The following is an 11,372-nucleotide window of genomic DNA, read 5'->3' as shown; positions in this document are numbered from 1 at the left end:
TTTAAAACATGTTGTCACTCTAAACTATTAATGTTTTCTGATGCGGAAAATGTTTGTTCAGTAATACTTGTGAATACAGAAGTAAACTTACAGATGTATAACTGTGGAATATAACATTTAGGTTACTGATTTTTCTTTTATATGAATAACTCCTGACTGCACAACCTGTAACAAAGCTGCCTCAAACAGAAAATTACTTAGTTAAAAATATAACATGCAGGAGTGTCGGTTACTGAGAACATCGCCAGCAAAAGTGAAAGCCAGCACCAGATTAATTCTTGTACGTTATATTTGCTTTTTTTTTTTTTTACTCTGTGTCCCCAGTTTCATAGCTTCATCTTGGATGTGTGATTATTATTGTCTGGCAATTGATCGCTATATTTTTTATAAATTCCTGACCTCACCCCTCTCTGCAGGTAAATAAACTGACACACACTTCTAGTGGTTCATACTGTAAGTGATGAAGTCACTACATCTGTTTTTTTTTTAGAAAAATCCTGCATAGTATACCTTTAAAGAAGTATTTCACTGCTGGAAAGATAGTCTTTTCATAAAACTGGGATGTCTATGCAGCAGAAAGACACAAATACTTTTAGAATTGGCACTACATGACCGAAGAAAACAGAGAAAAAGGGCTGTGGCATTTGCTCTTGCTCAAAAGGTAGAAAACCTACAACTACCAGAATGCCCTGCTTTGCACCGGACTAAAACGCTTCCATTGGTGGGTGATGTAATGCGAGTTTGGTTTTTCCACAGGGAACAATATCGCTGTAACAAATGGTCTTGAATTACAGGTAAACAGTACAGTTGATCAGCACTGCTTAGCGCTGTTTTTCAGAAACTGCTTTTCCAAGCAGAGGAAACAGTATGGTGTGCTATTCTTGCTCACAAATTCTTATATTACAGCCAAACAGTGCACTAAAATATGTCTCTGAAAACATTTTAGGTGATGAAATCTTGGTTTTTTATTTGATCATAACTGCCTAATTTTACCATTTGATTACAGTTTTTCAGCCTCTCTTTTTACAATACAGGAAACAGTATGGCACCCAGATCTTGTTCACAAATTCTCGTATTACAGTAAAACAGTGCACTAAAATGTTTGAGACATTTTAGGCGAGAAATAGGCAATACAGTAACAGAATTTTGGTATTTATTTAATCAGCACTGCTTAATTTAATGTTTTATCTGGGTTTAGTCTGCGTTTGAGAGAGAAAGAAAGAGAGGGGTGGGTCTCTCTTTCAATCCACTTCAATACACTTTGTGTTCATGGTGGGGGTTATGAGCTTGAGCAACAGCTCTAGAGCCAGCAAAAATCCACTGGATGTTTTTTTTTAAGCTGAGAGATGAGCAGGGAGAACCAGACACTGATAAGATGAAGGCAAGTTTACCACAGTTCATTTACACACACTACCCACATTGTTATAATAAAAAGCTGGGCAAAAATTGGCAAAATATCCCTTTAAGTTACAGCAGGTAAAGTGATGTGACAGATGTCTGCACAAGCTTTGCAAGTCAAGCCTTATGTAGACAACAGCTGAAAATGACAGACCCAATTCTCAATTTAATAAACTTTAATGGCAACAAATATAACCACAAAACAATTTTCCAGTTCTGCAGCATTATGAAAACAGAATATAATTCCAAAATAAACGCAATAAATCTTTTTGATGAGGACTGAACTGACAAAGCAAGTATATATAAAATATGCAATAAAACAAGGAACATCCATTTATCCGACCAATTAAACACAAACTGAAATCACTCTAACAGGAGTCACATACCGTCAGTGAGATAGCTTCTTGCTTTTAATGTGCTGTTACAAATGTAACTTTATTTACACCACAGGGTAAACACAGTTCTGAGCTCCCAAAGGCAGTTTTTACATTTCCTGGAGAGTTATGTCACTCGGCACTATTCCTCGAGCCCTGAGAGTTTTAATAAAATTCAGTACCTTGTGCTCCACCTATTCTCAGAGTTGAAGGAACACACACACACACACATACACACACACACACACACACACACACAAGCATTTTGTTTTAACAGAATAAAGCTAAAACAAATGCTTCACAGTCTAATAAATACAACAAAACAGAAACTGTTTTTTTTTTTTTTAAGATTTTCTGGCAAAGCTGCAAAGCCACGATAACACTGCAAAACGTCCCCGACAACAAATACTGCAAAAGTTTTTGCTAAATCTAAATATAAAGAAGATGTCAATGAGAATGTGCTACATTCTTCATTTTTTATATATAATAAGTCTGCGTTCTTATTTAATCACATCCAAGTGTTAATGCAGGGGATATTCTAAGAGCTATACTCAAGGTTGCCTGCTGAGCTTAAGGTTAGCTTCTAATTAGTTGTTTGTCATGTGGGCATGCGGTTTTGCAGCTTGACCAGAAATTAAAAACCGCTCTGAAGCTTCATAGGAGGCATGGAGTATTTTTAGCACGAGGAGTTCAGATCATTATTCATGTATGGTTCTGTTTGAGGATTTATAGCAGATTTATGAGATGGATTTATGTGGATTTACAGTATGTAATCACAGGCAGTGGTAACAAATGTGGGAGACTGTTATTCTCAGTATTAGATTTGAATAATAGATTAGTTAAATCTACGTGTGTTTATTTGTATTCTCCTCAAACAAAAGCTCTATTCTGTCTCTACACTAACAGCAATGATTTCACTTGCACATAAAAATTACCCTCTGAGTTAAAACAAATTCCCATTTAACGTGATCATAATAATGTTATTGCATTGGTATCTGAAGCTCCCCGGAAGCCAAACAGGGGTAAACATGATCAAGAAATAATGCTAACACTCAAGCACATTTAATGCACAAATTTCAGACTGTGGATGGAAGTCTAGAGATCATTTAAATACTTATGTATCGTACCAGGGTCAGTAAAATGGTTAGCAAAAACATTAAGTCCAAAAATAAGACTTTGTTAGAAAATAAAAAGTAAAAACCTAACTATAAAAACAACTGAGCATTGTTCATGATTCGAAAATATCTTGATATCATATTTTTTATGGTACCACTCCTCAAGTCAAGTGCAAATGATCAAAGGAAGGCAACAGGAGTAAACACACAGGAGTGAGGGAGTGCAGTAGACATGATTCAAATATGGCTCCCGCATTCATTTCTATACTCTCAGAGGCACCAGCGATGTAAACCCATTATTGGTATAAAAACAGGATAAAGAGTTGCCAGTTAAAAGCTAAAATAAACATAAATACAAAACATGAAAAGATCATTTGTGACTGACAGAGGTAAACCAAACATCTGTAGGATTTGATTAGTAAATACCTCCTCCACAGGATCTTTGGGCACTGAGCGATACAACTGGAAAAGGCAGGTACGGTGAGGGGGATATGGGGAGGTGTGTAGGTCAAGAGGAGGTATGTTTCTGCCTTTGGCTTCCTGGTTTGGCCCTCTGCTTGTCATACTTAAAAGAGACAATAAGGAAGACCAGCAAGGTGACGCCTTGGATCCCAGCCAGGAGGAAGAAGTAGTAGTGCAGAGAGCAGTCATTGATATTGCCTGGAAAGAGAGAAAACAAGGACATTACTATAATAGAGTATGTCACACCTTAGCTAAGACTCCAAACAGCTGAGACGCAAGACTGGCATTCAGGTGACGTTTGAAAACTGCGAGCTGCACGGCAAAATGACAAATATGGAAATTTGGAGAACAAAAGTGTCAGTCGCGACATATTCAGAAGGCCGACAGCAGGAGGGTTCTTTTATCACAAAGTGCTGCTACGTGTTGAAAGAATACCAAAGGCAAAGGTAAACGGCCACGAGCTCGCAAGTGTGGCAGGTTGCTGTGTTTTCGGGAGACATAAAAGCCGGGCTTGAAGTGAGCATGGCAGGGAAACGCGATGCTGTCAGGAATTAGGATTCAGCGGAGGGGCTTGTTACTTCTCATCTCACCACGGTGAGACCTTCTGAAAGCGAAGACAGTTGACCCCGGTCCTCTGCGCTGATACAGAAAGGCGGTATTGATGATTGGGGGACTGAAGCATCAGAAAAAAACAGAGCAATATGGGCCCTCAGCTGTGATTCGAGCCGGGGAGTCTTTTATCGGTATTAAAGGACGATTTGTTTCCTCGTGGGAATGAAAATGCAATAAAAGCGAGGAAAAAATAAACTGATGCTTCCACTGTGATTTGCTGTGTGACTTCTGCACAGGAGGGAGGGGAAGACATACAAACAGTGCTGAGATTGACACAACTGAGGACATACAGTAAATTTCAAGCCACCCATTTTTTTCCTTCTGGATCTGCAGACTTCAACCAGCAGCCTTTAAACTCTAACTGTCCCAACATTTGCTGTGATTGAAGTGGTCGTCCTCATTCAGAAACAAAGCTCAAGAGGAAAGCTCTGAACAAATCCTGTTTTCGCCCTGCTAGGGTTTTACACCAAGGGCGAAACAAGAACAATTCTCTCCACTGTTCAAGTATGGAGACAATTGAAATAGCATTAGAGCAGCTTTTGTCCTCTTGACCAATGTCAAGCAGACCAATTGACTTTGCAGGCAAACAGCATGAGATGAGGCTGTTTACTACTTTACTGGAGGAGGAGGAGATATTTTGGGGTGAGCTGGCTGTTGAAGGGTGCCTTAAACAGAGCAGAGGAGGGATTCTTTTTTCTTTCTGCTACAACATATTCAAGACCATGTCTTTTCCTTTATGCAAACGGCTCCATGTCAGGCACAGTTTCACAAGTGGACAGAGATACCTATAGCTTACATCCTACATTATCGTTAAATGAGTAAATGTGAAGCCCCTGGAGCAATCCTCGGAAAGCTCCCATTAGCTTCTCCATGTGGAGCTGTCACACCGGATAAAGAGCCAGAGAAAGAGAAATAGGCTTGATTTTAATTATATATGGGAGCAATTCTCATTTCAAGTTCTGCCTATTCACATGGCAGTAAATGTGTGTGCGTGTGTGTATGCGCATATTCAAGTACAGCCTTATTACACATGTCAATTTAAAGTCAACAGCCCCCTGGGTCAAGACGATGCTTACGGACCAATAGGACTGAATCATTTTGTAATAAAGTCATCGTGATGCAGGTACACCACGATGTACTGTTTTTCTGCAGTTCCTAAAACTTGTTAAGACTTTACTTTTGGAGGGAAAACACAGCACAGTTGAGGTACTGAAACAAACCAGGGCTTGAACAGCTGAATGTGTTGTACACAAACCCTTTCAGAAAGAAGTGCAAAGTGGTAGGTCCCGGGGGCACGAACTGTGTGGGTGTCTCCAAGCGCACCTGCTATTTTGGTTCATGTATGTGCAGCAGCGCAAAGTGCACAAGGGGCTGGCTGAAGTTCAATATAGATCAGAGGGTGTGGTGGTTAATAAATACACTCTCAGCCAGTCATATCGCTGGTCTTATCGCTCTGAAACAGCTGTTCCAATCACAGTGACGCATGATATCAATAGCTCAACAAATGGAAAGACGCTTCTCCAGGAAATCTTGCTGTTGCCTGGATGGTGCAGAGCAGCACACAGGACCAAACATCTGCAGTCAGAAGCAGGTGGTGGGTTTTTTTAACAGTGAAATTAGCACAATGAGGATTAATTTTTATAATTACAAAGCTCATATCATCATAAAAGATGGTGAAGCAGCTCATATGATCATCAATCCTCACTATTTCAGTCACTATATTTCACGTTGTAGATGGTTACTTTGCATCTTGAAGCAACTACAAGGAGTTTTTAACTGATTATGGAAAAGTCTCCATTAAATACTAATGCCTCTATGTAACCTACATAAGCATTAACATTAACATTGGTCGATTATTCAATAGATAGAGAGAATTGCGGGAATTTCAAGGATTCAAAACTGATTCTAAATCTGCCTCCTAGACAGGTATGCAATATGTCTATTTTATTCATTAAATACATCACAAGACGTGCTTTTACATCAATATCTAAATTTATGTTGGAGGCAAAATACAGTTATTAATCTTACCTAGCCACAAATAAATACATTACCTCATTGCTATGCATTCTGCAAACAGCTGTTTATATATATAAAAAAAAAAAGCATTAAAAAGAAGGTGATTCTGTCTGTCTTTCTCTTGCTTCTGAAATAAATGCACGCGTTAGCCAGATTCACATCTGGTGTTGCTCGTGGAAACACTACCACCTTTGACCACAGAGGCTGCCAAAATCAACACAAAATGAGGGTTCCTTGCAGTTGCTTTAAAATGTTGCACAGCACAGCTTTGTAATGGTGGTCACTGTGCCACCAAGAAAATAGGGTCCTGAACGTATGCAGATGTTTAGCAGGTTTAATGTGTACTATGCTCAGCAACTTAGCTAAATGTGTTAGCATGACAACATTTTACATTTTCTTGGACAGAAAAACCTTCTTTTTAACCCAAACAAATATCAATATATTAAGCCAAAATAAATATTCAGTTGTTATTATTACTGAAAACCTAATTCTCCATATACTATGTTGAATTGTTTGTTTGTCCACAGACAATTATTGGCATGTTTAGCTGACTGCTGTGCACTGACTAAAACACTGTCTTGGTTACTCTAGCAATTAACTAGAATTAATTTAATGGAAAAGAACTAACTGAACTTCATGTGTACTTCCCCTATAATAGATACCAAATTAAAGAGTTATTTCCAGAAAACGTCTCAGGAAATCATTTAAAAATTATAAAGCAGCAAAAAAAATTGTTTCTAAATTTTGACAAGCTGGTGGAGGAGAAGTGGAGGGACCTTCAAAGTATTAAGGATTCATCCTCTATGAATGATAGATGTCTCTGCAAAATTTCATGTCATCAATCTATTAGTTGTTGAGATATTTCAGTCTCGACCGACCAGTGTTGGCATCCTAAGGTTATATTACTGACCCTAATCTACGAATGAAATAAGAGGTCAAGGGGAACCGAGGCTAAATATTGTTCCTTCATAGTGTAAAGTGCGACGATAATATCTGCCCATATACCAAAACATTACATATAAACTTAACTAAATTAGACTCCATAATGCTAATGTAACTGCTGTCATTAAAACATGCCAGTGTTTCACACCAAAGGCCTGTATAACATCCAACTCACTGCAGCAGTGTCAGCAGTGTCACAACGTATCTCCAACTATCATAGAAACCTTCATGTTCTTGTGCATGATTTAACAGGGCGTCCTCTGCTGCTGATCAAAGAGCAGGATTAAGTCATTTGAAACAAGGGATCACAGTGCTTTGCATGATCACTTGCAATCAGTAGAGCAGATCACACTCTGTAAAGTTACCACATGTACCGTGCATATAAATAATTCTTTTTTCAGTCTCTTCTGTTGTGTGCATGGTCTTGTGGATAATTAGAAATCGAGGAGAATAAAGAAACACCGTCCTGTTCACTGGGCCATCTCTATAGCTTGAAACCTCTGATCTCAAAACAGAGAGCTGGCTGATGACTGTGAACTTCTGCCAGAGCACTAATGAAATGAGTGGCAAATGGAAAACCTGATACTTTGACCTCCGTCGCGGTTTTAACTAATTTTGTTGTTGTCTTAATCTGGTCAAAAGTTTAAATTGTGAGAAAAAAAAAATCAAGAACCAAAGCAGTGTTTGAATAATTCATGAAGTGCAAAACAATGTGCTTGACAGGAGAGCACGGGAGGAAAAGGGAAGTGCATTTGCAGCGAGGGCGCTTGTATTTTCAATCGATAATTCCCCTTAACAGATAGTAAACCAAGAGTCTGCCTCTGCAGTCTTAATTAACAGAGCAGTATCGCTTACAAAAAACAAGGAACGCAGCATACAAATTATGTCGAGGGAATATCCAGAGGATTTAGTAAAATATGATCTGTTTAAAGCAGAAAATGGACAGTATGAAAATAAGTGCAGGATTTAGAGCAACAACAACACTCTGAGTTTGCTCTCAAGCAGGCACTTAAAGTCAGCATGAGGCATGTAACAAATCCTGATTTTAGGGCATTTTTCCTCCTCTGCTGAAGAAAATGTTGTTACCGCAGCCTTAGGATTATTCTGACCGATGACTTGATCTCAACCTTTGTTTCTGATTTAAAAACTTCTCTTAACTAGGACCCACGGATTACAAAAACAGGGCTGGCAAAAAAAAGCAACATCTAGTTTTTTAGAACAGTCTGGGAAATTGTGCAAGGTTTCAGTTTTGTAATGGTTCTTGCTCTACTTTCATTATACATTAAGTTAGGCTCTACCTCCTCCTTTCAGCCTCTGCCCCCCAGGGCACACTTGGCTGCTAACCACTTTCAGAAATATGGAAGGCTAATTACAGCAGCAAAAGACTAAACAAGGACTTGCTGTAAAACACATTAATGAAGCCCCATAAATATTTGACAGTTATTTTAAAGGCAAATTCTTAGCAAGGGGGGAGGATAGTGCAAACCAATCAGAGCGCAAGAGTCGTTGTTACACAATTTCTGGAGATTTCCACATTTGGCCCTGTTTTACAGCTCTGAGTTAGTAAATGTTGTGATTACACTGAATGCACCAGGGGAAGGGGTCAGCCATCTAATATCTGAGTGGTGTACACTTGCAGGACAATTTACCTGCGAGTGGGTTTGAGCAGACCGTGTGAGTCCATATGAAACGGGTCAATATCAATTTAACGTTTGAAAATGGATCAATTGATCTAGACCTTCAGTGCAACGACCCAACATTTTAATGCTTCAGTGCATTCAATGCCATCCTCTGCCTCAGAATGAAATCAGAGAGGGAATCAATGCATGTTTGTTTCAGCTATAAATATAGTTATTTTCTGCAGCTCCCCTCTCGCTCATAAAAAGTTTATGATTGACGCTTGAATTTTATAAATGGCCACAAGACGCTAACTATTTCTACGTGCCCTCCGCTGCCTCTGACATGTCTAACACGCACACCAAAAATTACATTTTCAAATAGAGCCCTTTCAGACAGAATAAGAGTTCATGTTAAATTTGCCGGATCTGACATTAAAGGCTTCCATTAAAACATTGACATTTCACTGAGTGTGATCCAACACTTCACGAGCAGGATGTGCGAATGTCAGCTCGCTCTGGATGTCTGAACACGTCCCAAGACATCTGATATAAGATCAGTCAGGACTTGAACACTGGTCAAAGAAAAAGGCCGTTTCCCGTCATGTGATCGGTGCAGCTCACAAAAACAAAAAAAAAACATTCACTTTGAGTGAATGATACTCTCACAATGGCAGAGAAAAATTAAATGCAACAAAAGGCATTTTCTAGAGACAAAAACCTCCTCATGTGTAAAGGATAATGCTTGTGAAGAAGGCAAAGGTTGATCTTTGATTGACTTGGCTTATGCGGTTAAAACGGCTCCATGCAGCCTCTGACAGGAAAGGATGAGATGGTGTTATATACCGGGCCTATAAAAATATCAAATAAAAGAGTGTGATGGATGACTACTCAACCAGATGTAACCATAGCGGGAAACGATGTGCTGTGGGATTTGGAGGATCAATGATTTCAACACATCAGCTCAGGATGTTTTAAGTTTGAGAGCAGATGTGGCTGAAAGTACTGTATAACAATTTTCACCACTGCTTTGCAGACTGATGCCATGGGGCTTTCAGTCACACATGTGGTTGTTCACTCCGACACGCCAAATGGGAAAGACATTCACTTATGGAGACTCAAAACTCCAAGAACAAGAGGCTGGCATGAGAGAACTTAGAAGAGCCAGCTTTTTCTTTGGTAATGTTCTTCATTAAATGAGTTTGTGAGGCACATAACAAACATACACATGTTAACAGGGTGCCAATTTAACTTTCTTGTCAAACGGCTGAATGGATTGTGAATGTTTAAAGTTTACAGGCCACTCGATAGATATTTTGGGGGGGGGGGGGGGGGGCTGGTGAGTGAAGCAGATCTACTAGTCAATTGAATATTTTACCAGGTAGTGATTGGTGCTAGTGGCTGGCAAGTAGATGGTGCTAATTTGTATTCTGCATGTATACCTCACAATTAGGATTATGCTACACATGCAACTTATAAAAGTTTCTTCTAGTTGTTATGTTGACACATCTGGAACCTTAATTCTCAGTTGATGAATGCCTGCAATAGGGCTGAAACTAAAATTATTCTCATTATGAATTAATGTTTAAACCTTTCTTGTGCATGAGGTGTAAATTGGAGATTACCTGCATACACTATGCTAAATATTTCAAATGGAAAATTCCCTTAAGTTATTGGCTTACTTTTATAGTGCTTCATTATGTACAACTCTACAGAATAGCTGAACCAATAACAGTTTCCTTCGGAGGGACTCTAAAAACCCAGATGGGTGTGGTTTGTGAGTGTAAATGTATGGTAAGGTTTATTTACAAAGCTTGTAGTATTAGGCATAATAGGCTGAATAATACACGTTACAAATATGAGGATATACAGAATATACTATTCATGTTTTACTATAATTAGTATATTAAGTCTCCCACCTGTATACATGGAAACTGAGAGTCTATGGAGCTTTATCCCTATCTTTATTCAAGAGAGTGGTCTATCAGTTTGAGAGCATTATTTATTGATTTCACATTCAAAAACCCTGCCCTCGCACTCAAATAGCCTCTGCTTGCACTTGGATCTACTCTGTTTCTGCTCAAACTGTGTGCTTGCACTCAGATACCATGTTGCACGCATTCAGATACCATTTGCTCGCACAGATTTCCTGCTCAAGCTTCGGCTTTTCTCCTCGCACTCAAACTGTTTCTGTGCTCTTGTGGAATTTCTGCTCTCAGATTTCTGCCCTGTGCTTGGATTTTTTTGTGTAACAACCCTGTCAAAATCCCCCAACCAATAGAAAGCCACATTTACTGTTGACCAATGAAATGATCCCTGCCTCCTTGTGGGCGCGCTCGCCTTATTTTTTACAGCGTCCCGTCCGGGCGGGTACTCCTTAACCGCGTTCATCCACTCCCACCCTCCAGGCAAAGCCCTGTAAATTAAATGTTCTTCTCTTGCTTTCTTTACCACTTTTGAAATAAAGGGACTGTTAATTTACACACGTGTGCCATATATATATGATATCTTTAAAGTTAATACTCTTTTGTCCCAGCTCATCAAACGTCTCTGTCATTTAAAGTTAATACTCTTTTGTCCCAGCTCATCAAACGTCTCTGTCAGTGCCGTAGAATATACCCGCCCACATACGGAAGTCGCCACAGAGAATTTCATCTCCGTGGTGTTTGTTTGGAACTGAGCTCGCGGGACACAGCATCTCATCGCAGTTGGTTTCAGGTAAGCTAACTGGAATAAATTGGCAGAAAATAGCTATGTTGTTTATTCTGTGACCGTTAAAAGAGGTTCCTGGTGAGTGGCGAGGCACGACTGGGTGTATATAGCACAGGTCCCCACCA

General features: G+C 39.3%; 1 protein-coding gene across 2 annotated transcripts in view; it reads right to left on the bottom strand.

Moving 5' to 3' along the window:
• Window positions 1-1,556: 1,556 nt before the first annotated feature.
• The window catches only part of slc15a4 (solute carrier family 15 member 4), a 33,184-nt gene continuing 23,368 nt past the window's right edge, over window positions 1,557-11,372 (bottom strand). For both annotated transcript variants that reach the window (XM_050050251.1, XM_050050252.1), the window contains exon 9: window positions 1,557-3,547. In XM_050050251.1, coding sequence (XP_049906208.1) covers window positions 3,396-3,547 — 152 coding nt within the window. In that variant the 3' untranslated portion in view covers window positions 1,557-3,395. The remainder of the gene's footprint in view (window positions 3,548-11,372) is intronic.

The sequence above is a fragment of the Epinephelus moara genome, chromosome 8, assembly GCF_006386435.1.
Source record: "Epinephelus moara isolate mb chromosome 8, YSFRI_EMoa_1.0, whole genome shotgun sequence".
Lineage (NCBI taxonomy): Eukaryota > Metazoa > Chordata > Actinopteri > Perciformes > Serranidae > Epinephelus > Epinephelus moara.
This window is presented reverse-complemented; position numbering and strand designations above follow the sequence as displayed.